The 27,842-nt window shown below is 43.3% G+C and overlaps 1 protein-coding gene and 1 long non-coding RNA gene across 4 annotated transcripts; one reads left to right on the plus strand and one right to left on the minus strand.

The window, feature by feature from the left end:
• The first annotated feature begins 1,472 nt into the window (after positions 1-1,472).
• Positions 1,473-21,425, plus strand: SMIM3 (small integral membrane protein 3). Of its 3 annotated transcripts, none has more exons than XM_055558853.1 (2): positions 1,473-1,712; positions 20,114-21,425. In XM_055558853.1, the coding sequence occupies exon 2, from the start codon at positions 20,125-20,127 to the stop codon at positions 20,305-20,307; it is 183 nt and encodes a 60-aa protein (XP_055414828.1). In that variant the 5' UTR covers positions 1,473-1,712; positions 20,114-20,124; the 3' UTR covers positions 20,308-21,425. The 3 variants fall into 3 exon arrangements, with proteins under 3 accessions (XP_055414828.1, XP_055414829.1, XP_055414822.1); XM_055558854.1 differs by lacking the exon at positions 1,473-1,712 and adding an exon at positions 18,280-19,176; XM_055558847.1 differs by lacking the exon at positions 1,473-1,712 and adding an exon at positions 19,582-19,693.
• LOC129635642 (uncharacterized) lies at positions 1,842-20,160 on the minus strand. Its single transcript, XR_008706404.1, has 3 exons — positions 20,026-20,160; positions 2,401-2,473; positions 1,842-2,170 (listed from the first exon to the last, which is right to left on the minus strand). It is a non-coding gene; the product is annotated as an uncharacterized LOC129635642 (long non-coding RNA).
• Positions 21,426-27,842: the final 6,417 nt, after the last annotated feature.

A 27,842-nucleotide genomic window follows, 5' to 3' on the forward strand; every position in this document is an offset into this window, starting at 1 on the left:
GTGGTTCACCCAAAGGAACCCCCTCTCTCTGTCCCCGATACCCAAAGAACATTTTGTGTTGAGATTGTCCTCCCTTAACTTCTTAATTTTTCCCTGTCACCAGTTTTGTATTCAACCATTCAGAATTCTCTGGGTACTTTAGGGTCCCTTTTCATTAAAACATGCTGTTGGGTAACAATTGCTAGAATTTTCTTCAAGTCATTTTTCTTGTCAGTTCCCTTCATCCTCATTGTTCTCCCTCTAAAAAACTGGCATCTGGTAGGGATGATTTAAAGGTCGTTTCTGCTGAGCCTATCACTGACTCAGAGAAAACAGTAGGGGTTAAGTCCGGTGCCTACACCACACAAAATTTAGTCCTGGGCAAGTATAATTCCTACTGTACATATCTATTGGCCAAAGGAAGAAACTGAAACACATCTGGGCTCTAAGACTCCTCAAGGTTGCACTGATGGTCAAGGTCTGAGCTCTATTTTTTAGAATAGTAAGACTGAATAACGCTGTGTGCTGTGGGTGTGCGTGCTAAGTCGCTTCAGTTGTGTTCTACTCTTTGCAACCCTATGGACTGTGCCTGCCAGGCTCCTCTGTCCATGGGATCCTCCAGGCAAGAATACTGGAGTGGGTTGCCATGCTCTTCTCCAAGGGATCTTCCTGACCCAGGGATGGAACTCGCATCTCTTATGTCTCCTGCATTGGCAGGTGGGTTCTTCACCCCTAGTACCACCAGGGAAGCCAAGAACGCTGGGCTACTGAATTTAAATATTGTAGGTGCCAAGATGGGACTGGGAGTCTCCCTCAGTGGGTGGATCACAGAGGCGTGTAGGAGATTGCAGAGTTGGCACGTCCTGTGGAAGCTGGGGTGGAGAACTGGTAGGGCCTGGGAGGCCTCTCAGACACTGGGATCTAATGGGCCTTAGACTGGGCCCTTTCACTGTTAGCACAAAATAAACAGGAGATGCAGAGGCATGTTACAGCAGACAACCAACCAACTTCATTCTGGCCCTCCAACTCTGTCCGTACAACAGGACTGGGAGGCAGGTGTTGCCGCCCCCATTTTACAGAGAAAGCAGCTGTCAGGAAGATGAAGCCTCTTGTTAAGGATCCTATGCTCAGTACATTGCAAAGGAAGAGCTTTGAGTTCTGCTCCTTGATTCAAACCTCCTCCCAAACCAAATTCCACCTTTCCCACGTACAAGACTACAGCTGAAAAGGATCACGGAGGACACATTTTAGGTCAACTCTCTCTTGGTTTACAATACAAGGGAATGGAGATCCTCGACAGAAGTGATTGCTAAGGTCACAAGGCGTGCGCGTGACAAGCTGCACTCTCGGGAACCAAGACTCAGTTTCTTCTTTCCTGTGCAGCCTCCTGGGGAGGTGGGGGAGGGGCTGCAGCTGCCCGGGTCCTGGCGTTCCGGGGCGGTCCCTGGCGGCCGTGCATTCCACAACCACCCGAGCACAGCGAGCCGGGTGCCGAGCTGCGCGTGCCGGCCACTCCTGCGCGCTCCCGCCTGCCCGCGGCTCCGAGCTACCCGGCACGTTGACTGCCGAGGTCCGAGAGCCAGGGGTCGCATCCCGCTGCTGTGGAGCCCGCCGTCCCCAGGACATCTAGAGAAGCGTTCCAGCTGCCTCTGCCCCAGGAACTTTTCGCAGACCTGGCACGATCCAGCAGCGGCGGTGGCCGCGGGTTTTCAAAGCAGCTGCGCGGATCTCGGGTGAGTGGGGTCATCGGGTGCCCTTCGTGGGCTCCGGCTCTCGTGCTGCCTCTACCCAAGTGCCCTCCCAACTGCCCTCTTTTTATCTCCTTTCCCCCCCTCATTTCTCCCTCTTCACTACTTCTGCTTTTTCTTATCTCCTTCTGTCCGCCCTTAAGTTCCAGCGACCTTCGGCGCTCGATCTTGGGCCTCCCCGGAGGCCGGAGCTCGTATGGGTGGGCTCCAGCCCTCCGGGAGGCAAGTCTGTTCCGCGTTTGCCTGCCCCTGCCTGTGGTCGCGGGAGGAAAGGGCGAAGCGCGCCCGGTCCTTGAGCAGGTTCTGCTCTCTCTTTGATCTCCAGGCGCGGCGGCGGAGCTCGGCTCCCGGCCTTAGCGCACCCGCTGTGGGCGCTGCGCTGGCAGTTTGGGTCTTTGCACCCTCCAGAGCAGCAGGCTTTCTGTCTTACTTTTCTCAGAGCCCTGCGTGGAAGGAGCCGGAGTTGGAAGTCAGGGGTGGTGGGTTCCAGCCGTGGTCTGTTACTAGCAGTTCTCTGCCTTTGAAATGGGAAAAATACCCTTTGCATTCCAATCAAATGAGAAAGGGGAAAGTTCAAAGTATCTTGGAGACAAAGAAGCCTTCCTCCCAAGCTCCTCCTGCCTCTTTATTTAGGGTTGTTCCGACTGCCAGTTCTCCCGCACCGCTCACCCACCTCCACAAATTCCTTGAGGGTAGGCTCTGTCTCTCATCCTCAGCACCTGGCACAGGACGCCCAATACTGCCTACTGAATGAAAGAGAGATATAAATCTTAAAAACCTCGTACAACTGTTAAGGTTGCTTTTTGAATTGAGTGGCCAGTCTGGGCTCTTACTCATGCAGCTCCTGACTCACTTGTTCTAGTCTTGTAGGCACCTGGGGGCTCCTGTGTCACCCATTTATCTACAGATTCCCTCGAAGCTCTAGGCTGCAGCGGTGAGAGCCCCTCAGTCATTCGATCATGGAAGATTCCCTGATCATCTGCTAGGATCTGTGATCCCACTGTTGGGGGTAAATAGTCCATAATCCCGCAGGACTGTGAAGGCCTGAGTAGGCGTGGGGGTAAGGGGTTGGGGTGGGAAGAACTGTTTCCCTGGGAGTCAGGAAACACTCTGAGTACCTTGAGGGGTTTCCATATCTGGACTTTACCTTTGCCATCCCCGTAAAATAAGGAAGTGGAGGTGGAAAAGTTGGGTGTCTGTGGTTAAATGGGATGTGCTTCGGGGTTATTCAGGCCACTCAGCAATCCTCTGAGCACATCCGAAACAGCCCAGCTGGGCTTCAGGACATCATGTACTTCTGTAGTAAAACCCAAGAAAAGCCAAGGAGAAATGCTTCTCTGCTGTAGCCGAGACCTCGAGTTTCCAGCGGTCTCGGGGTTATGAATCACGCCACGGGGGTTATAAGTCATGCCCCATCAAATCTTCCAAACACTTGACCACTCAGCGCGTCAGTACTGTGGGCTCCGCAGCACACAAAAAGGTCTGGGGATTTCCCATTTCTGGCCCAGCCTGAGAATCACTGGGCTGTGAGGTGTTTGAGACAGAAAACCAATCAGATGCTCTACTCTGGGGGCTGAGTACGGCTGGGTCACATATTGGGCTCTGGGGTGTCAGACTAAGGGGACAATAAGAGGTAGGTACAACCTTAGATGCTTTCCCAGCCATATTCTGACCCTTCTTTTAAGAAGAGTGCTTCTGCTTCTTCTCCATGAAAGCACTTCTTCTGTTTCTTCTTCTATGTTTTAATAGAAACCCAGAAAATATTTCTGAGGACAGAGGATCTTTATCTTGACTGTCTTACACTGTTGCTATTGGCAGTGGTATCAAAGCCAGGCACGTGTCCTCCCACTCACAGTTTGTAAGAGTAAACACTAGTATTACCACACCCTGCTGACCGCTGCCTGGTTGGCCAGGTAAGCCGAATAATGTGACAATAATCATATTTGTTGTTGTTTAGTTGCTAAGTTGTGTCCGACTCTTTTGTGACCCCATGGACTGTAGCCCGCCAGGCTCCTCTGTCCATGGGATTTCTCAAGCAAGAATACTGGAGTGGGTTACCATTTCCTTCTCAGAGGATCTTCCTGACCCAGGGATCAAACATGCATCTCCTGCATTGGCAGCAGATTCTTTACCACTGAGCCACCTGACATTTACTGAGTGCTTGCTATTAGCCAGGTATTATTCTAAGCATTTTATATGTATTAACTCATTTAGTCTTTACCATAATCCTATGAGGTAGGGATCATCATTGCATCCATTTTATAGATGAGGAAACTGGGGTCCAGAGAGAGTAGCTTGCACATATCACACAGGAAGTAAGTGGCCGAGCTGCAGTTTGAACCCAGGCAGTTTGGCTTCGGGGCCTATACTCTGAACCTCATTGCAATTGAGGGGATCTAGGTTCAGATCTTGCCTCTGTCAATTACTTACAGGGTGACCTGGGGGAGTTAATTGAGAATTTGGCAGCCTCTTGACCAGTGAATCACTAGGCCCCCTAGTATCAGTTCATCTCACTCATAGACAGTGAACCTCAACTGAGAGTGATGTACATGTGGTGTAAAGATTAAGAGTTAGGGAACCAGGAAGGGTAACAGGCCAGAATTATGACTTCTTGGCATATCAGAAAGCAGCAAAACAGATCCAGTGACTAAACTGTGTACTTCAAACTGCTTAGTTGTGTACACATACAGCTTCGTTATTTTGGTGATTTGGATCCTGGTGGGCTAATTGGGCATGTGAATTGCTGATGACCCACTGCATAGGATAGGATAGGGGAAAAAGACATGGAGGAGGGAGACAAAAAGACAGAGAAGACAACTGGGCTCCCCAGATTAGTTACGATCAAGACGACACGTCTGGCACACACATCTCTCCTCCTAACTCCCTGCCTCAGGCTGACACTGACATTCAGGACTTTTCAACAAACCTCTATAGGGAGGGAAGATCCTTCTTAACTTGGTGCTCTGGCCTCTACTGAGGGACTGTGAAGCATCTGTCTAGCCCTCCCTGACTTCCCGCTTCCTTTTTCTTGGTCAGAGAAGTAACAAGGGGGCAAAACAGGAGACTTTTCTCTTTGAGTGCCCTGGTGGCATCTTAGGGAACATCTTGGGGCTGTTTAAAGATTCATCTTTTCCCCTCACTCTTTTCTAGATTTTCTTGAATGGTTTTCAACCCAATGCCATCCTGACTGGGGCAGGGCTCTAGGGGCAGCAGAGTCAGTCTTTGAGAGCTGGCCCTTAAGAGGTCACCTTGTCCATCCTCTCCTATTGACCTACAGGAAACTGAAGCTCAGTTTGAAAGAGGAAAATACTCAAGATCGCACCCTGCATTCATGTTCTAATGCTGTAACAAATCACCACAAAATTTAATGGCTTCAAATATATTGTGATACAGTTCTAGCAATCATAGGTCTAGTATGGGTCTCTTTAGAGTAAATCAAGGCATCATCAGCTTGCGTTTCTCTCTGGAGCTTTGAGGGGACTTGGTCCCCTGCTTATTTGAGTTGTTGGTAGAATTCAGTTCTGTGGTTGTAAGACCAAGGTCACTGTTTTCTTGCTGGCTGCAAGCTGAGGGGCATTCCCTCTTCTCAGGCCACTGCATTCCTTGGCTCATAGCCCCCTTTCTCCATCTTCAAAATAAGCAACAGTGAGTCAGATCCTTTTCCTATCATATTTCTCCCACTCTTCTGCCTTCCTTTTCACTTTTAAGGATGCATGTGAGTAGATTGGGTTCACCTAGATAATCAGGCTAATCTCCCCATCTCAAAGTCCTTAACTTTAATCACATCTGTAAAGTCCCTTTGCCTTGGCTCCTCCCTCTGAGTCATGCTTCCTTGTTCATATTCAAGGTTTTGAGGACCAGGACGTGCACATCTTTGTGGGGTCGTCTTTCTGCCTACCATATACAGCGAGGCCCACTTTAGGAGAATGGCTTGTTCTGGATCACACACCTTGGCAGGAGGTTTCCACCACTGTGGTGCACTTGCAGCTCTATCAGTGACACCCCTCTTCCCCCCAGCTCCCCAACAGTCCATCTATGGAGAGTCTCCTTTTTCAGCCCAGCAGCAGCAGGCACTTAGTCAGTGGCAAATAGCAATGGACGGTGGAGGCTTAAACAGGATACTGTGGATTTGGGCCTGGGTTTCTCCTCTGCTGGCTCCCTGCTGATTTCTAAGACTCTGTGATTGGCTGGGTCAGATGGTACGTGCAGTCGTGAATAGCTCTGGCTTGATTTCTAAAGTCTTTGCAATATCTTGGTGTTTTTCCATTTTTCCAGCCACAGAAGAGCAGATAGAAACTCAGGCAGGGAATAAGTCTTTGTACTGTTAAGAATTTTGAAGGCGATAGAAGCCAACTGGGGTAAAATGAGAACAGAGTTCTCCCCAGAGACCTGGGGTCATTGGAGAAAGTCCTCTGGTTTGATTTGTTTCACATTTTTGATACTTGTGTGTCCTGCCCATTCCTTCCTCTGGCCCCTTTCTTTGGAACAAAGGTCCCTGGTGAAATGGACTCCTTGCTGAGTTGGTAAATGCTTGAGGCTAACTATAACACTGTTTCCAAGAGTAAATATGAGGCTGGGATGGCCATTTCACACTGGACTCAGCATGAGGAATCCCCTCCCCTTTTTTCAGCCTCCCTGTCCTCTTTAGAGAACAGTGAGAGAAAACTCCATATTCTGGGCAGCAAGTCCCCAACCCCTACACCTACATCAATGCCCAGCTCCTGAGCACAAGGAATTGAAACTTGAATTTGAACCACCAACCCAAGCAAGTCGGGAAGAGGGAAGTCTAGAGAATGTTATTCAGAAAGGCCAGTGCTTGTTTGTCTAGTACATACAGGATGAACTGGGAAAGAAAGAGGCCCCATAATCCTTTGGGAATGTACAGAGATCAAATCAGAGGATGTCATTTTATTTAAAAGATAACGTTCTAACTTTAAGGTCATTGAACAGGGGTAAGCATCCTTTCTGGACCTCCCCCACTAAGTTCCAGGAGTTAAGTCAAATCTAATGTTCCCCAGCCTGTCCATATTCATTTCTTTGTCAGTCTTATATTCATCAGACACTTCCTGTGTGCTAGGGCCTGTGATGGGTGCTGAGGGAACAGCAGTGAACAAGAGACTTCTCTCTTCTTTGTATTTGCTTCTTCTCTCTTTGTATTTGCATTTGAGTCAGCAAAGATGGCCAATAAAAACAAACAAGCAAAGAGGCTAATCTGAGGCTGTGAAAAGTGTGTGCAGAAAATAAAACAAGGTATGAGACAGAGAATGGCTAGTGGATGAAGGTGGTAATTTAATAGAGAGGGTCTGGAAAGGCTTTTTCAAAGACTTAACGTTTAAAAGTTGAGGTCATGGTCATTGAGACACTGCATGTTGAAGGGAAGATTTAAGATGATCTAAGTGCATTCTAGGAAGGGCGAACAGCAAACAAAAAGGTCTTGAAATGGGACCAGCCCTCAGGATATAAGTCACTAAGTAGCCCAGCTACTGGGTGGCCAGTGGGATCCCTTCTGTCTGGCCTAAATGCTCAGTCTTTTCTGACGATCTCACCGGCTCTTTCTGAGGGTGGAGCCTCGGGAAGAGGTGCTGTGAACCAGGCCATGCAGGTAAACCCCCTGGTCCACTGCCCTGTGAGCCATTACCTTGTTGTTGACATTCTGCAAGATGCTTCAAGAGATTCCTCCAGCTTCAGTGACTCAGAGCCGGTTCTGGCGGCCTCCTCTGTGGCCTCCGTGTCTAGTGGAAAGGAGACGGCAGCACTTGGTGCTCAGTCAGAGCTATGGACTAAGTCCACACCTTCAGGGAGTCACCTGCCTCTATCTGCCTTTTCTCCCACTGTGGCATAATTAAGCTTGAAGCAGCAGGAAGTCACTTCTTTTATTGTGTTCTTCCTTGGAAAACTCCTTGGTGGTAAAACCGGTTGGATAGCCGTTGGCAGTCTCTCAAAAGTTAACTGTTAGCTGCAGTTCAGATGTAGAGAGTGTGCATTTCCGGTGGAAGGTTAAAGATGGGAAGACATCAAAGGCTGTTTGTTTATGAAACTATCACTGCAGTTTCTTGATCAGACACAGAGCAGTCATGGTGCCTAAACTCAGGTAGGAGCCACTGAACTTTGTGTGACTTTAGGAGCTGTGGTCGCTAGCTCAGTTTAACATTTACGAAGCCCTTACTGGTGCCTCAGACAGTAAAGAATCTGCCTGCAATGCCGGAGACCTGGGTTCGATCCCTGGGTTGGGAAGATCCCCTGGAGGAGGACATGGCAACCCACTCCGGTATTCTTGCTTGGAGAATCCCCATGGACAGAGGAGCCTGGCAGGCTACAGTCCATGGGGTCACAAAAGTCAGACTTAGACTGAGCAACTTAGCACACACACTCTACTGTGTACCAGGCACTGTCCAAGTAAGTGCTTTGTATGCGTTAGCTCATTCAACTTCCAGGGCATCCCCATGAAGAAGTTACTATTATTAGTTAATATTATTCCCATGTTTACAAATGAGACTGGAGCTTTTAAAGGTTAGGTTTCCTGCCAAAGCCATTAGCACTACATATGCTCCCAATAGACCAAGTAACTTGTCAGCTCTGGGCTTTGTTGATGATGGTTTTCTACTAATCCTGCCTTTCTCCTTCTTTCTTTCTTTTGAACTCCTACATATCTTCAAAGTCCATATCAAAACCCCCCTTTTGGGTGGAGTCTTCTATTTTACATAGACAAAAACAAAGGCATGAGAATTAATATTTTTTTGAGCATCTATTATTTTCTAGGACTCCGTACATATTATCTCCTATTATCCTCACAATAGGATGTTGCAGTGCAGTGCTTCTAATGTCCTTATTTGGAAGATGAGAAGACGAAGGTTTAGAGATTTTAAATAACTAGCCCAAAGTTACACTTCTATGGGTGAAAAACAGAATTCAAATCAGGTACTCTTTCTGCTTTTTTTTCCTGCTTGGAGATGGCATATGGTTTGTACCTTCAGTCTACTTCTCTGCCTTTTATTGCAATTTGTGATTGTAATTAATGTCTTTTCCTCCAGAAGAGTGTGAGCTTCTTAAGGAAAAACACCGTATTTATCTCCACACCCACTCCTCAGTGTTAATCACAGTGCCATGAACGTTTATTGAATTAGACTGAATTGCTACTCCACTAGTTTCATACTTAGACTGGAAAAATAGGTCAGATTAACCAATGCTGCTGCTGGTTGATTAAAAAAACATCATTAATATGGATTAAGCATCTATCAGCTTCTGTAACGTCTCAGATGGTAAATAATCTGCCTGCAAGGCAGGAGATTCGGGTTTGATTCCTGGGTCGGGAAGATCCCCTGGAGAAGGGAATGGCAACCCACTCCAGTATTCTTGCCTGGAAAATTCCATGGACAGAGGAACCTGGCAGGCTACAGTCCATGGGACTGCAAAGAGTCAGACATGACTGAGCAACTAACACTTTTACTTTTAAGGATCTATCATCTTTGTTGATAAAGTGAAGTACAGTCCAAGTTAGGGATGTTACCAAACTCTAGCCAAAGCGGGTGAATATTTGCTTAGGCCAGAGAGTCCCTGTGGTCAGGGATTATTAATCAAAGGATGAACGTTTGTAGAGTGCTTACTGTTTGTCAGAACACTACTAAGTACTATATGCAGTTATCTCATGGAATTCTCCTTAACCCTATAAGGCAGACTATTATTTTCCCATTTTTGTTTTCAGCTGAGTAAATGGAATCATTAGGAAGGTTAAGTAACTTATTCAAGGGAGGTCAGCTAGAAAGTGGTAAATCTCTTGGATTTAAAACAGCCACATTTAAATCCAAGCCAACTGGCCTCCTAGTCTGGCCTTTTAACACTACTCTGTAGTCTGAGTGTTTTAGAAATATTTCCCTGTTGTTTCCAAGTATTCTTTATACTTCTAAGAACTTCCATCACCTTACCAGATTACAGTAGTTTGAGAATTTGTTGATTTAAGAAATGTTTATTCAGTACCTATACCACTGAGTAGAGAGGGAAGGCATTCTGTGAGGACAGCTGTGCTGGGTACAATCAGTGCTGGGGAAGAACCGGAATCCAGGCAAAGTCCATTCCGCTCCCAGGTTTCAACTTCTATGCATGTTGGCTTTCCCCTCCAGTTTGGTGAAATCTCTCATTACAAGTAGGATTCTGGTGTCTCCCTCTCTTCTCTGATGTTCTTACCCATGGTGAGGAGTGAATAAGTTACAAGGTTTACCCTTCCCTTCTTCTCTGGGTTGATTTGCATTTGGACCTTAAGTCAAAGGGATGAAACACAAAGGGTGGGTATCCGTGACTGATTCTGACAGGACCCTGCTTTGCTTTTTAGGGGTGTGTCTGTGTGTTCCTGGAAAACCATCTCACTGCCTCACCTTTGAGGAAGTTGCTTAGGACTCTGAGCTCAAAGTTCCCCCTAGGTGTTTACAGTAAAAAGGTATAGTCAAGAAGCCTGTGGAAAACAGTATGGAGGTTTCTCAGAAAACTGAAAATAGAAGTACTATATGTTTAGCAGTCCCACTCCTGGGCATATATCTGGACAAAACTTTAATCCAAAATGATACATGCACCCCTATGTTCTTAGCAGCACTATTCACAATAGCTAAGTCATGGAAACAACCTCAATATCCATTGACAGATGAGTGGAGAAAGATGTGGTGAGTGAAGTGTGAAAGTTGCTCAGTCATGTCTGACTCTTTGTGACCCCATGGACTATATATAGTCCATGGAATTCTCCAGGCCAGAATACTAGAGTGGGTAGCCTTTCCCTTTTCCAGGGGATCTTGCCAACCAAGGGATTGAACCCAGGTCTCCCTCATTGCAGGCAGATTCTTTACCAGCTGAGCCACAAGGGAAGCCCAAAGACATAGTACATATATACAATGAAATACTACTCAGCCGTAAAAAAGAATAAAATAATGCCATTTGCAGCAACATAGATGCAACTAGAGATTATCATACTAAGTGAAGTAAATCAGAAAGAGAAAGACAAATACCATACGATATCACTTATATGTGGAATCTAAAATATGACGCAAATGAACCTACCTGTGAAATACAAACAGACCACAAACATAGAAATCAGACTTGTGGTTGCCAATGGGGAGGAAGTTGGGGGAGGGATGGAGTGGGAGGTTGGGGTTAGCAGATGTAAGCTATTGTGTATAGAATGGATAAACACCAAGGTCCTATTGTGTAGCACAGAGAATTATATTCACTATCCTATGATAAAACATAATGGGAAAGAATATGAGAAAGAATATATATGTATAACTTGAATCACTTTTCTATACAGCAGGAATTAACACAACATTGTCAATCAACTATACTTTGATAAAAAGCAAGGAAGCCTGGCTGGCTCTCATTCTTTATATTAGTTTATTCTCTATCACTGCTTACTCCAACCTGCTGCCCCACTGCCTTCTCCTGACTCCCATCTGAAATGGGATAGTGATGGAGTTGAAAAAGAGTGCTGCAAATCTGGAGACCTGAGTTGTCCCCTGAGTCCTGCCATTAAATTGCTTTGATGACCTTGGGTAAGTCATGTCCTTCATCTGTAAAATGGAAGGTAGACTAAAGTAGATAGTGTCTAAATCCTGTGTAGATTTCTAGAATATCATTGGTTTGAAGAAGTTTCATCTCCGCAGAACACTCAGTAGGATGTAATATTGCTGTATTAGTTTTCTATTGCTGCCATAACAAATTACCACACTTTAGTGGCTTAAAACATACATATATAATCTTAGTTTCCTTGAGTCAGGAGTCCAAATACAGTTTAGCTGGGTCCTTACAGAGATGCAGTCAAGATGTCAGCCAGGCTGCCCTGTCATCTGGGGGACCCAATAGGGAAGAATCTGCCCACAGCTCTTTCAGGTTGTTGGTAGTTTTGTTTCTTGCGCCTCAAGGCCAGCAGAAAAGTATCGTTGACCTCGGGAAGGTTTCAGCCTTCTTTTAGACTTCCACCTTATTAAGTCAGACCCACCCAAGATAATCTTTCTGATTACTTTAAAGCCAGCAGTTCTGGAGCCTTAATTACATCTGCAAAATCCCTCACCCTTGTTATGTGACCTAACCTAATCACAGGGTAACTCCAGGGAACAGATTGTGGGAGCCATCTTAGAATTCTGCTTCCTGTCATTGTTTTACAGAAATAGCCTGTTTGCAGTTATAACTGGAGCATATTCTTTCCTGAGTCAGGTCAAATGACTTAGCATATGAAATCAGTTCTAAAACTTACTTGTTCCTACACTAAAACTACCCTGCTTTGAACTTGCTTTTGGAACACAATATATTACGCTTCCCTTTATTCTTATATAATTATCCTCTAAGTTATTTTCTTCCAATACTGTTCATGAATATATAGTTATGCATTGTTGTTGTGTCAGTTGCTCAGTCATGTCCAACTCTTTGCAACCCCATGGGCTGTAGCCTGCCAGGCTCCTCTGTCTGTGGGATTCTGCAGGCAAGAATATTGGAGTTGGTTGCCATTCCTTTCTCCATGGGGTCTTCCTGACCCAGGATTCAAACCCAGGTCTCCTGCATTGTAGACAGATTCTTTATCATTTGAGCTATTGAGGAAATAATTTAAATTTAACTTATTTTAAGTTAGTTTTTCTATTTGAAATCATATATTGTAAAAAAATACTAAAGAGTCATCTTTGTCCTTAGGTGATTCTTAAAAGTATTTTGTTCCATCAATATTTGAGAGAGATGTATTGAACTCCCCCACCATAATTGTAAATTTATCTATTTCTTATAATTCTGAGATTAAGTATATAAAAATTAAAAATCATTGGATCTTTTGGTATCTCTAGTTATACTTTTTACTTAAATGTCTACTTTGTTCAATGGTAAAACAGCTCTACAAGCTTACAGAATTCATGATAGATGGTATTTCTTTTGTTTCCAATTACTTTCAATATTTCTGAACCCCCATGTGTCTCTTGTAAAAGGTATTTATATTTTTATATACTCTGATAGTTTTTGTTAGTTTTGGTTTAAATCTACTATTCCTTATGTGCTTTCTATTTGTCTCACATGTTCTATTCCCCTCCCCTTTCCTTGTTTTCTCTGGAAATTATGTATCCATTTACTACTTTTAAATGGCTACCCTAGAGATTACAATATACATCCTTAATTTCACAAAGTTCAGTGTTACTAGTTATTTTGCCCTTTCCCAGAAAATAAGAACACTTTGATTCTGTTTCTTCTCCTTATTATTATTGAATATTTAAATTTTCTATTTTATCTGAAATTTTATTTCATCTTAATTCTCAGTTATTTTTGTTCACTTTAAAGAAATCATTGTTTTCTAGATTGCATTGTTTCTGATGAGATGTTAGCTGTCAGTCTAATTGGTTTTCACTTGAATATAATCTTTTTTTCTCTTTGTCTTTGATTTTCAGCAGATTTACTATGATGCACCTAACTATGGATTTTACTTGCTCTAACTAGAACTTTATAGGGCTTCTTGAGTTTGTGAATTCATATATTTCATCAGCTTTGAAAAATTCTGCTATTTCTTACTGTAATGTTTTTTCTTCCCCATTCTGTCTTCTCTCTTTCTAGGACTCCAGTTACATGGATGTTGTATTGTGGCACTGTTTCCTGTATACCCCTCACCCAGTTTATTCTTCATCCTTTTATTTCCCTGCATCATTATATTTTTTTCCCTCTGATCCTCCAGTTCACTAATTCTTTTTTTCCGCTGTGTTTCATCTGCTGTTAAGCCTATTCACTGAATTTTTATTTTCAATTATTGTATTCTTCAGTTCTAGAATTTCTATTTGGCTCTTTTAAAAAATCTGTTGTGTTCTTTCTTATAGTTTTCAGTTCTCTGTCAAAATTCTCAATCTTGTTTTATTTTCTCCTCAAACATATTAACCAAAGTTACTTAAAATGTGTGTGTTTGACAACTGCAGTATCTGGAGCCTGTAAGTCTTTGTCTGTTGTCTGTTGTTTCTGATGTTTCCATTCTAGTCTTTTGTCTTTTTTCCCTGCTGCTTATTTTTAGTTACGATTGGACATTATATTTGAATAAGAAATTTGAATAAAAGTTGGAATTGTGCTGTTATCTCCTCTACAGTGGATATAAGTTTGCTTCTGCCAGACACCTGGAGGTACTAGCAATCTAGAACAAGCTTAATTCAATTTCAAGGACTGTGATGATTCAAAGCTGGGTTGCAGTCTTGGGGTTTAGTATACTTCTTGTTCACTCCTGGCACTAAGAGTGCTCTTTGAAGTCCAAACCCAAAATGCAAGGGCTTTATTCTCTCTGTCTTGGCAATCTTATACTCACTCCTGAGTCTGTCAGAAACACTGTTAGTCTCCATCCTTCACTAAGGGAGATGCTGCTTCAAATACCAGGCTTACCTCCCTGGATTTGTCTTCCCCTAGATCTTAGCCTGGTAATTCTTCATTATTTTGCTATTTCTTAGTGCCTTTGAGCAGATTTTTTTTTTTTTGGGGGGGGGGTCTAATTTTTCTAGTTGTCCTCAGTAAGAAAACAGGTCAAAATTATCTAGCTTGACATTACCAGAAGTGAAAATCCTAATCTTTACAGATTCTGTCTCTTTTTCTTTTTTTTAATTGAGGTACAGTTGGCATATAACAAGATATCAATTTCAGGTGTGCAACATAAATGATTCACAATATGTATATGCCATAAAATAATCACCACAATAACTCTAGTTACCATCTGTAACCATACAAAGTTACAGAATATTTTTTGTGATGAGAACTTTTTTTTTTTTGAGAACTTTTAAGATTTACTCTCATCACTTTTCAAATATGCAATACAATATTCTTGACTATGGTTACCATGCTGCCGATTTTTTAATCAATTTTTTTTGTTGAGTTGTATGAGTTACTTATATATTTTGATTATTGACCCCTTGTCAGATATATGCTTTGCAAATATCTTCTCCCATTTAATAGGGTTCCTTTTTCTTTTGCTGATGGTGTCCTTTGCTGTGCAGAAGCTTTTTAGTTTAATGTAGTCCCACTAATTTATTTTTACTTTTGTTGCTCTTGCCTTTGGAGTCAGATCCAAAGAATCTTTGCCTAGACCAGTGTCAAGGAGTTTACTGTCTATGCTTTCTTCTAGTTTTATGGTTTCAGGTCTTTAATCTACTTTGAACTAATTTTTATATATGGTCTAAGATACTAGTCTTGATTATTTTGCATGTGGCTGTCTAATTTTCCCAATGCCATTTGTAAAAGAGACTATCCTTTCCTTATTGTATATTCTTGCCCCCTTTGTAGTAAATTGACTATATGTGTGGGATTATTTCTGGGCTCTCCATTCTGTTCCAGTGATCTGTGTGTTCATTTTTATGCCACTACTATTTTTGTGTGTGTGATTACTGTGATTTTGGGGCTTCCCTGGTGTCTCAGACAGTAAAGAATCTGCCTGCAATGCAGGAGACCCGTGTTCAATCCCTGGGAAGATCCTCTGGAGAAGGAAATGGCACCCTACTCCAGTATTCTTGCCTGGAGAATCGCATGGACAGAGGAGCCTAGTGGGCCCCATGGGCCCTAGACAGAGTTACTAGTCCTGATAGTGCTCAACCAAATTGGTCTACCAGAGAGGTGAAAGTTACTTGTGGGGGAAGGGAGTCTCACAGTTGAAAGGTAGATAGCACAGATGAGACACTTTGAATTCAGTTATTCTAATACTTCTGACTTGTAGAAATTTTTAATTTATGAAATTTATATATATATATGTATAAATATATATATATAGTTGCCACTAGAAGATTTGCCAGATGATAGAATTGACTGGAAGGATTATTATTATCTTGTAAACAAACTTTCAGTTGCTTAAGAAAAACAGTCCCAGAAGTAAAACTTGATGTTTCAGAATCAGGCAGCAGGGAACCTGCACTTTCCTTCCTGCTGCTGCTGCTGCTGCTGCTAAGTCACTTCAGTCGTGTCCGACTCTGTGTGACCCCATAGACAGCAGCCCACCAGGCTCCCCCGTCCCTGGGATTCTCAGGCAAGAACACTGGAGTGGGTTGCCATTTCCTTCTCCAATGCATGAAAGTGAAAAGAGAAAGTAAAGTCTCTCAGTCGTGTCCGACTCTTAGTGATCCCATGGACTGCAGCCTACCAGGCTCCTCCGTCCATGGGATTTTCCAGGCAAGAGAAATGGAGTGGGGTGCCATTGCTTTCTTCCTAGTTTGGACCAAATAGACTACTTGATGGATGGGATGAATATTCTACCTTTGGAGAAGGTACAATGTTTTGCTCCTTTGAAGGAACTACAGTTTTTTACTCTTTCACTTAGTCTTGTTAGTAGATACAAAATAGTCCTTTTGGGTTTCTTAACTTTTCCACTGAATTGTCTAAACCGCTTAAGTTTGTGGTCTAAAGTGGAGCCAGGGTGTCTCCAGGTCACAGGGCAGGTGGTGTAGGGCCTGGAAGGCACCTATGATTGACAATGCAGTAGCTTCTTTGTCTGTTCAGGGTGACTTTAACATAGTCTTTTAGATAAACATTGAATATATGTTAAAGTTCATCTTTCATTAATGAGGTAAATAGCAGATAAAGTATGCCAGTTTGAGTTAACAAGAATTTAGGCCTGACTGCTGTTTTGCCTCCCATGGTCATAAAAACATTGTATTTTTATTTTATTTATTTATTTTTTTTACATTGTATTTTTAATCAATGATAAGGTTAAATTTATGACATGGTTTGTGCCATATCCTCTGACATGACCTATTAATCAGAAATCACAAGTAATATATCTGCATAGTAAACAATGAGCTTGTTGATCTATAGTTACTCATTAGATGTATCAAGAAACAGTTTTACATCCTCACAAGGCGCCAATCACCCAGATGCCAGAGGTCAAACAGAAGTCAGCTAGCAGCAGCTTAGCTGAGTCCTGCTTTTTCTCAAGTAAAATTTTCTAGCATGCCATTAATAGTGCTGAACATATGGTTTGTGTAGTTCCTATTTTGGGGAAAAATTTTTTTTCTTTCACAGTGGGGAGAGGTGGAAGTGACCGGAATCTCTGTTACGTGGGAGGGAACAGGTCATGAGAGAGCACGTGGGAGGACTAAGAGGATTGAAACAGGGAGATGGAGCTCCTGGTGCTCTCTGACACTTGGCCATGTGTACGTCCAGCCTTAGAGCCCTGGAACAGGGGCTCCAGAAGGGTCCTCAGAGAACATTACAGCCGGTGGCTTTCAGTCTGTGTTTTGAGAAGCCCAAGGGGTCAAGGAGCAGCTAAACAGTTATGCTGTGCCAAGTGAGCAGGCTAGCTGGGAAAAATTATGTTCACAGATTTTTTCAGTTACAAGAAAAAAATGACTTCAATTTCATCATAAAATGTACATTTTGGTGTTACGGTTTAGTATTGTTTTTAGTTTGAATTGTATATATGAAGGGGGTGGGCACCCTAATGTCTAGTGTTTAATGTCTGCTCTAAGGATGTTTATTCAGCTCTGCTGATGGGATAGGACCCCCAACCCACTCTCTCTGGGCCCTCCCCAGCAATCTGGAGCAGCTCCAATTTTATCTGTTTTTGTGATTGGGTTTTAAACAATTTCATGTGTGAAAAAATAATAGTGATATAGTCTAGAATACAGATTAGAGACAGAGTTTCTTTTATTCATCTATTTGTTCTGATTTGTTTCAGTTAGGGTCAGTGATCTGATCAGATTTAGGTCTTTGAGTGATTATTCTGGAAGCGGGTGGGCTTGAAGTTGAGGGAAAACCTCAGGACCTCAGTTTTGCCACCTAGGAAACAAGGCTGATGCTAGCTTCAGTGGGTTTTGGTTGTGGATCAGCCTTGGAGCTCAAGTTCCTGTAAATGACAGGTTTTCCTTATGAAAATCAGCCAGGGAGATTATGTGTTCCTGGCATTTGGAGTTCCAGAGACTGTTTGATGTTAATGGGTTTACCAGAAAGGGCTTTTGTGGGGTTCTTTTGGCCCAAGGCAAGCTAGCTATTGATGTAATCAGGAGACCACAACGGATGATTTCCCCCACCCCGTCTCTCTTCAACAGTGTGCTTCTCCTGTGACTCACGCTTCAGTACCTTAGACCTTGGAGAAAGTGACCTTGTTTCTGAGGCTGAGGCAGGGCCGGCCTGTGCCTCTTCCTCCAAGGCCTGATAATCCCCCTGACTGATAATCTGATGGCCTGGAGAGCCTTGCCAGAGGCTTCTCCTCCATCCTAGAACTTGCCCACATCTGTCCAGACTAACTACAGAATACAGAGGAATCAGTTCCCACAACATGGAGCTAGGAAGAGTTGTAGAAGCCATAGAGATCATCTTGTCCAGGGGTTCCCAAACCCAGCTGCACATTCAAATCACCTGGGAAACATGGGGAACAAGGCCCCTCTGGAGTCTAATTCATCTAATTCATCAAGGTAATGGGACCTTGAATCGACATTTTTTAAAACTGTCCTAAGGTGGTTTTCACTTACCATGGTTTATGGCTTTTAGTGACTTGGAACAATGCATGGTGTATAACAAGCACTATATATTTGTTAAATAAATGAATGAAAATTGTTGCACAGTAGTCCATTATATGGATATACTCTACTATATATGGCTACTTCTGTTGTGTTGGTTTCTATAGCAAATGGTGCAGAAACAAACTTCCTGGTATGCATGTCTTGGAGGCTGTACCTTGGGTATGGTAATCAGTAAACTTACTTAACGCAACCACAGTAGGCACAGAGCCAAAAAGCATGAAAAAGGAAAGGTTACTGATGCAAGTAGAAGCAGGAAATAGGACTGAAATTGGGAATTTTGCCCAGGACCTTGAATCACAGAATTATAGATCTTTTAGATCTAGAAGAAACCATAGGAGATTGTTCTAGCCTGTGACTTCTGGGCAGGGAATGTATCACACCTGTGGCTTCCAGGTTGCATACTTACCTGGGGAGCCAAAGAGAACTCACTGGAAAAGTGTGTGTCTGGGGGCTGCGGGATCTTTAAAATTTTTGACAGGAACATTGACATTTGACACCTCTCAGACATTGTGACAACGACTAGCTCAAGACAGTTTACAGTCTGACATTAATCATACTGCATTCCTTTTGGTGGTGCTACATTTTGTGATGCTGAGTCTTTGGCGGTTGCTATGATAGGGCAAGCACTGCGCACAAATGAACGTGGAAGAGGAAGTGAGCACGGCCCCGTCCCATCTGACTCCTCAGCTCAAGAAGTTGTGAAGTGCCTCACAGTTGCACACGTGTCGTTAGGAAGTAACTGGCTAAGAATGAAATACAGACTTTTTTCTTTCAATTTGTGTGTATTATTGTTTGCAAACAGCCACGCATTTGTTAGGACATAAATGCTTAGTAAATTGAACCTAACTACATGATAAATGGAACTGCTAGGTATTTCTTTTGTCCTGGAGTGCTGTGAGAAAACTGACACAAAGGATGCTGTGAATCAAAAAGTTTGGGGACAACTGATTTACGTCTTTTAGCTGCAAGTGAGAGAAACTAAACTGACACTGGCTTCAGCAAAACCAGAGTATTATTCGCATATATACCTGGGATGTCCAGGGTTGCAGATGGTGTCAGATTGGCTGGGTTGGGGTGCTCACCTGAGGTTGTCAAGACTCCACTTCTCTTTCCATGTCTAGGACATGCTCTCACATGTGGGTGAGATAGCCCCATGCCCATCCTTTCCACACTCACATCCTTTCATTTTAGCAATCCCAACAGAAAGCATCATCTTTCTCAATAGTTTGTGCACAAAAGTTCCGGGAGGACTTTGGTTGACCTAGCCCGAGTTATTTGCCTATCCCTGAATAGAGGCTTTGGAGATCTGTAATGGCCAAGCTTAGGTTACAGTCTTTCCCTGTGCTCAGGTGCGTGCCTTAACTAAACCACACAGAAAAGGTAGGTTCTCCAGAAAAGAGGAGGTTCTGTTACCAGAAGAGGAGAAGGGCTGCAGGACCAAAACCAATGAATTTTCCACCTTACAGATGAGGGAACAGTCTGGTGGTATGATAGTTTAATAGTTCAACATGGAGGCTCTGGAGTCCTACCCATCTGGCTTTGTTTCCTTGGGCAAATTAACTACATCTACACCTTTTAAGGCTTTAGTGTCTTCATCTCTAAAGTGGAAATAACTGAAGATAAAGGCCAAGAAATAAAAAAGCACGATGATAATAGTCCCTACCTCAGAGGGTTGGTGGTTGAAGGACTGAGTGAGTTAATACACATAAAGTGCTTAGCCTAGGGCCTGGCATATAGGAAGCCCACAGTAAATGAGGCTTTTATTATTATTAATCAGGCAACATCAATAAGTACACAGCAGCTGGTAGGTGACCTACCTTCTGACTCCTAGAGCAGGTTTCCATCCAACTAGGAAGGCAGGGAGAAGGCACAGAACGGTGATTTGCTCTTTCCTGTTTGTTGCAGAGTGGAGCAGCATGGAAGCCACCAGCCAGATCCCCATGGAAGTTGTGCTCCCCAAGCACATCCTGGACATCTGGGTCATTGTCCTCATCATCCTGGCCACCATTGTCATCATGACCTCCTTGTTGCTGTGCCCGGCCACCGCAGTCATCATCTATCGCATGCGATCCCATCCCATCCTGAATGGGGCCGTCTGAGAACCTCCCAGGAGGGGCGGGTGAGGGATGAGGACAGCGTCCTGACCCCCAGCATCTTCCCCTTTCCTAGAAAAGCAGCAGGGGGAACTTTGCAGCGTGGACTTTGGAGCTCGACATGTGAGGAGACCTGAGTTCTAGCTTTGATTCTGCCACTGGCCAGCGGTGTGAGTTTGGTCTAGGGACCTAATTCCATGAGTTCCAGGTTCCTTATCTTCCAAACGGGGATCATGCTCCCTGCCGTCCTACCTCATGGGGTTGTGAGAACCCATGACCTGGTGGAGGTTAAAGCTTGTTAGTGAGCAGATTCACAGGTGTTAACTGTTGGCTGTTGATCAGCTTTGAAGAACCATAGACCCTTATTACTGATAAGAGCCTTCAAGGTGGTGAGGGAGACCCTGGGGCAGAGCAGCCTTGCCAGTGACCCTCAGGTGAAATGAAGCAAAAGCACCCTGTCCTCGTTCCAAGGGACCAACAGCATGTGGCTCAATGTTGTTTTCTTTGAGGTGCCACTCCCTTGAGTTTTCTAATTTGGGAGGGAATTAAGTGTGGCAGGGGGAGGGAGATGGGTGGATCTTCCCAGGACACCAGAAGCTCTGCCCCCGTGCAATCTGGAGGGGGCTCCACCATTTTTTGGCAATGACAAGGGATCTGGGGTGATGGACTTCATTTTGCATTAGATTTGCAAAGCTTTGACACTCAAGCAGTGTTGGCAAATGCAGAATGACTGAGTTCCCTGGCCAGCTTTCAGGATCTCAGCCCCCATCCCCTGTGAGCTCCTCTGCCCCAGCTCCTGCATAACACATACTCCCTTCATTCCCTCCCGCCAACACTACAACCATTCAAAAGTATAGGCTTATATTTTAAGAGATGTTCCCAGGAATTTGAAACTAATTCAAACAACAATGTTTATTTTTAATGCTATGACTTATATTTATATGTATAGAGAGATTTCTGGACTACTCGAGCTTTTTGGTCAAAACCAGGAGCATCTGGAGATTGGTTAAATTATGTAAGAAGATAGCACAGGTTATCAGGATATTATTGTGTGAAAATTATATACTTTTACTTTGATCTGATTTCATTGATGTACACAATTAATTTCCAATAAAGTGCTAGAATGTAGAATGAACATGTCTGAAGTCTTTCTTTTTAAACAGCACCTGTTAAACTCAGTAAGAGGATTCCACAGAATTTATGGCCTTAGGGACAGGTTGAATGTGGAACAGAAAGGGAAAGAGGACAATGAAATTGACTTCCAGGGGTCTAGCTCGTGGGTGAGTAGTTGTGTGGTTTACACAAAGAAGGCAGGGAGAGGAACAGATTTTGGAACTAAGATGATGAGTTTAGTATTGGGTTGAGTATGTTGAGTTTCAGGTGCTTGTGATATGCAGGTGGACCCTTTCAGGATGCTACTGGAAACCTGGGAAAACTTTTATGGCTGGGATTATGTTTGGGGGGGATTATCTGTGTATGGTAGATATGCTACACAGGGGGACAGGAACACCCAGGCAGAGTACAGACCGGGAGGAGTTAGGCCCTAATGCAGTACTGGGAGGATGGCTAAGAGGAGTGGAAGGGGAAAGGGGAGGCAAAGCAAGGAGACTGAAAGGCCATGTGATATGAACCGACTATGAGAAGGATGCAACCGTACTTTGTAAGTGAAGGAAGGATGGGAGGTTAGGAAGTGGAGACAGTGGGAACAGACAATTCTTTCCAGGAATAGAATGTAGTATAGAAGTAAGAGGAAGGTTTAGGAGAAAATGGTCAAGGGGGGATAGACATATAAGATTCCGATTGGTTTGCTCAGTACCTATATTCCAACATGCCTTCCTGGGTGGCAGAGGCTGGAAAGTGAAAAACTATACTGAATGTGGAAAACTCCCATTTTCCTAACTAAACTTTACCCAGAGATTCATACATGATTTGGTGATGGTGGTTTAGTTGCTAAGTTACGTCCGACTTTTTGTGGTCCCATGGACTGTAGCCCGCCAAGGCTCCTCTGTCCGTGAGATTTTCTAGGCAAGAATACCAAGGTTGCCATTTCCTTCTCCAGGGGGTCTTCCTGACCCAGGATTGAACCTGTGTCTCCTGCATTGCAGGCAGAGTCTTTACCTGCTGAGCCATTGGGGAGCTAAATAAGGGAGGGAGGGAGGTTGGCTATCAGGCTGTGTTCACCCATCTGAGGCTGGCACTGTGTAGCCTCAGCAACAGAGGCGGCCAATGGGTGTGCGTGCCCCATGCCATGTGGTGTGTTCAGTCATTCAGGCATGTCCAACTCTGTGACACCATGGACTGCAGCCCACCAGGCTCCTCTGTCCATGGGATTTCCCAGGCAAGGACACTGGAGTGGGTTGCCATTTCCACATGCCCATGTGTGCTCTTTTTTTTTTTTAATGGATTTTTTTTTTTTGGACCATGCAGCATGATGTTCTTAGTTCCCCAACCAGGGATAGAAACTGTGCAGAGTCTTAACCACTGGAGGCATTCGCGGTGCTGATGTGAATCCAATAAGAAGCAGTGGACTGGGAAACTTCTGGGTATGGGCCCGAAGCTGTGTGTGCTGCCCAGCCTTCCTGAATCATATTCCTGATCTGTATACTGGAGGGTATCTGAGTGAAGTAATTCAGAAAGAGAAAAATAAATATTATATATATGCATATATGTGGAATCTAGAAAAATGTTATAGATGATCTTATTTGCAAAGGAGAAATAGAGACACAGATGTAGAGATCAAATATATGGACACCAGGGGGAAAGAAGGGGTAGGATGAATTGGGAGATTGGATTGACATATATACACTACTGATACCACATACAAAATAGATAACTAATGAGAACCTACTGCATCGCACAGGGAGTTCTACTCAATGCTCGGTGGTGACCTAAATGGAAAGGACATCTAAAAAAGCAGGGGCATATATATACATATATTTGATTCATTTTGCTGTTCAGTAGAAACTAACACATTGTAAAGCAACTATACTCCAATAAAATTTAATTGAAACAAAAAAAAAGTGGATGGTATCAGAATTAAATGAGAAAACCCTCCAACAGTTTTAGGTTATCTGAACATGAAGACTTTTAGGCAGCCCACCAGATGGCAATAGAGCTCTTTTTTCCATGTGGAGCAGTCAGCTCACAGAAATTTCCAGGCAATCCTATCATGTTTCTGGCAGCTCAAGAGTTTATTTTACATTTCTGCCTTCAGAGACTCCAGATGTAAGTAACATAGGGACCACCCAATCCAGCCTCCCCTGAAATGAAGGAATCCCCTTATTAACCATACAGTTGCCAGCTGCTGCCTATTTGGTGTTTCTCTGTGTGGCCCTGGGCTTCCCTGGTGACTCAAGATGGTAAAGAATCCACCTGCATTGTAGGAGACCTGGGTTCAAACCCCCAGGTTGGGAAGATCCCTGGGAAGAGGACGTGGAGACGCTCTTCAGAATTGTTGCCTGGAGAATCCCCATGGAAAGAGGAGCCTGGAGGGCTACAGTCCATGGGGTCGCAAAGAGTCGGATGTGACTGAGCAACTAACCACACACACACACGTGTGGCCCTAGGCCATCTGCATCAGGGTCACCCAGGAGCATTTGCTTACACACGCAGCCCTCAGGACCCTGCTTCACACTCACTGAGAATCCCTGGGAGAGGGTCTTGAGTGTCTGCTTTGTAAAAACAACCTCCCTGGGTGATCAGAGAGCAGGTTAAAATCGGAGAACCGTGTTTCAGGGAAAAGGAATCATTTTCTTGCTGAAACTACTCCTGTCAGAATTCTTCCTTTCAGTGAGACAGGAGGGGACCCAGGGGCGCCAGCTTGACCCTCTTGGGGCCACCCTGAAGAGATCAAATTTGTTTTCCTTGTGACAGTGCCTGAACATTTTGAAGATAGCTCTCATGACTTATCTCATCCCATCATCTCTGAGTGGAAGATTCATCTTTTGCATTAGGTGTTGGCTGTCTTCCTCCTTCCCTCCCTTTCTGGGAGTCAGTATAGCAGGAGATTAAGAGCAAGGGCCTGAAGAATATGGGCTTCGTGATTCACTAGCTTTGTGGTCGTGGGCGAGTAACGTAAATTCTTTGAGCCTCAATTTCCTCATCTTGTAAGATAGATGTAAAATGACACTCACATCACAGAATTGTTATGAGTATTAAGTGAGGTCACAGGTGCAAGGTGGAAAGATAAAACACACCAAATACTCAATAAATGTGATCTGTATGACGAATCTCAGTTTCTCCACCTGTCTGATGGTCACGACAGCTCCTTCTGAGTGTGGGAAGGATTAAATGAGATAATGTAAGTAGAGGATTTGGCCAGTGTCTGACTCATAGGAGTCTTTCAATAATGGTAACTGTCAGGTAGCCCAGAATGTAAAAACACCAAAGTAAAACACCAAATGTAAAAACACCTGTGATCCTAATGGGTGGGATTTTAAAAATCACTAGTTAGAACCATGAGACATTTCCCTACTGACCCCTGAGGGTTGGCACTAAATACACCAATGGCCCTAGAACTAGTATAAAAATTATACCTCTCCTCCTTTCAGAAATTATTTCATAACCAATTCACAATTAATAAAATACCAAGTTTTCAATTTCTAAGTTTTAATTCTCCACAGAAATGGCCTTCTAAACTTTTAAGAGCACAATCTTCAAAATCTTTAAGAAAGATTAAACTTTAATCAGGTCTTTACATGACTCTTGCTAAAGAGAGAGAATGGAAAAAGGATTGTGAGATGATCATGGTAATAATAAATTTTCCTTTGAAACCCTTAATCCCCAAAGTTGAAGAAGCAACTTTTACATTGTCTAAATCACACAAATAATTTAATTCAGGTATATGAAAGACTCTTCAATTTCCATAAAGATTTACATGCTAGAAAAAAAGTTTCTGTGTTAGCAGGTCTCTAACATTATTTATCAAAATCGTAGAAATGATTGTATGTGTTTACCTTTGGACAGATACCGTTATAGAGTGAATTGTTTACATGCAAAATCTTCTAAGTCAAGCAGACTGAATTCCTCTCTGGCTCCACCAGTGTGTTTCTTGAAAGTAGCTGTCTTGGAACTTTGCTGCCCTTATAAGTAAAAGGAGATCATGTTTATCTCTACAGGGCCCCTGGAAGGATCATGACATGCTCTGGACTTAAAATATTTATAGAGAGCCGGGCCTGTGTAAATACTCAATGCTTATGTTATCTAAAAACAAAGAGGGATTTCCTTGGTGGTCCAGTGGTTAAGAATCTGCCTTGCAATGCAGGGGACATGGGTTCAATCCCTGGTTATGGAACTAAGATCCCATATGCCATGGAGCAACTAAGCTTCTGTACCAAAACCAATCCCAAAGTGTGTGTGTGTGTGTGTGTGTGTGTGTGCATGCACACGCACATACATGCGCATGTGTGTGCACATGTGGGAGGTGGGGGGCAGGAGAGGGAGGGGTTTCCTTGCACCAATAAGCAATTCTCAGACACCTAGGTGTCCAATAATTCAACTCAATTCTGGCACTATCTACCTGGGAATAGCATTAGATTCTACAGGGAAAGAACTCAGTCCCATAAGACCACCCTCTACTTCAGATGCCAACTGCAAGCCCAGGTTGTTACTTGTCCTTCTGACTGGCTATAAATCAGAGGTTTCCCTGACCTCCTTGTGTTTGATTAATTTTCTAGAACAGCTCACAGACCTCAGGAAATTTACTCCCTACATTGCTCACTTATTTTTTTTTTTTTTTTTTTTTCTTTTTTTAATTTTATTTTATTTTTAAACTTTACATAACTGTATTAGATTTGCCAAATATCAAAATGAATCCGCCACAGGTATACATGTGTTCCCCATCCTGAACCCTCCTCCCTCCTCCCTCCCCATTCCATCCCTCTGGGTCGTCCCAGTGCACCAGCCCCAAGCATCCAGTATCGCTCACTTATTAAGAAGGATATTAAAGGACTTCAATCAACAACCAGATGAGGAGACATATAGGGCAAGTTTCCAAACAAAAGGGTTTCTGTCCTCATGGAGTCTGGGGCTAGGTATGCAGGAACATAAAAAAATTCTGGCTTTCCTAACCAGGAAGCTCTCCAAATCCCCTGCATTTGGGTTTTTATGGAGGCTTCATTATTAGGTGTGATCAATTAACTCACTGACCATTGGTGAGTGATTCAACCTCTAGATTGAAAGTTCCACCCCTCTATTCCTGGGTTTGGTTTCCCTGGCACCCAGCCCCCATCCTTAGCTGCTTTCCAAAAATCACCTCATGAACATAACCCAGATGTGGTGAAAAGGGGCTCATTATGAATAACAAGACACCTATTTCACCTTTATAGCTCTGAAGGGTTTTCGGGAACTGAGAACAAGAGATCAAATATTATAACAAATGAGTATTGCTCTTACTGCTCAGGAAATTCCAAGGGCTTGGGGAGTTGAGAGTCAGAACTGTGGATGAAGACCAAGAATATATGAGAAATATACTTCGGTCATGTATTTCTTATAAATTATAATATCACAGCAGCTAAACAATCTGAGAAATTAGGGTAAGGTAAGCTAGCTAAAGCTGAGTTGGAGGGTTGTGGTTGGTGAATGTTGGGATCCCTTGTATTTCCAGTAAGTGACTGAGGTTTCAATAGGTGATGTAGGCTGGACCATGGGGTCACCCTCCATTTTCTGGGTCCCAATATATGAATTAACTTTATCACACCAAATGTGCATATGTGCTCAGTCATGTCACAACAATATAAGGAATATATTTTAAGGAATTTTAAATTGTTATTAGTGGCTTTAGAATTTCTACTACTGGAGTTTTTTTTATACTTATACTTTTAATTAAGATTTATACTTCAGAAAACACACTTAGAATTGTGTTAGAAAAAAATCCAATATGAAAGTTGTTGTGTTGTTGAACACAACGATTACTTGGGTCATGTATAACAAACAGTGGATATCTACTCTAAAAATGAAGATATTTTGTGATCTAGAAGTTGAACAGCAAATGGCCAAAGAATAATTTATGAAATCTCTGAACATCAGGGCAGTAGACTGCTCTTATTTTTCCTATGTTCATACTTAGTACTGAATTATTTTGGAATTTTGGGAAGTTAAGCTAAATAAAGTACAACTTTCCATTTTGTTGCAAGAAGACTGATGCTTTCAGAAGGGACTAATACTCTTTCTTAGTGTAATGGATTAAATGTCCACTCCCTCCCACCCCAAATAGGATGTCCACTGCCTAATTCTCTGAACCCATGAATGTGAACTTATTTGATGAAAAGTTCTTTGATGATGTCATTAAGGATTTTGAGATAAAAGAGATCATCCTGGATTATTTGAGTGGGCTCTAAATCCAATGACAAGCATCCTTATGAAAGTCACATAGAGGAGAGACAAAGAGAAAGAGGAAGAAGTAATGTGACCACAGAGGCAGAGACTGGGAAGATGTGGCTACAAGACAAGGGATGCTCAGAGCCACCAAAGGATAGAAGAGTCAGGCAATGCATTGTCCCCCAGAGCCTTTGGAGGGAGTGTGTCTCTGCTGACACCTCAAC

Source organism: Bubalus kerabau, chromosome 1 (assembly GCF_029407905.1).
Source record: "Bubalus kerabau isolate K-KA32 ecotype Philippines breed swamp buffalo chromosome 1, PCC_UOA_SB_1v2, whole genome shotgun sequence".
Classification (NCBI taxonomy): domain Eukaryota; kingdom Metazoa; phylum Chordata; class Mammalia; order Artiodactyla; family Bovidae; genus Bubalus; species Bubalus kerabau.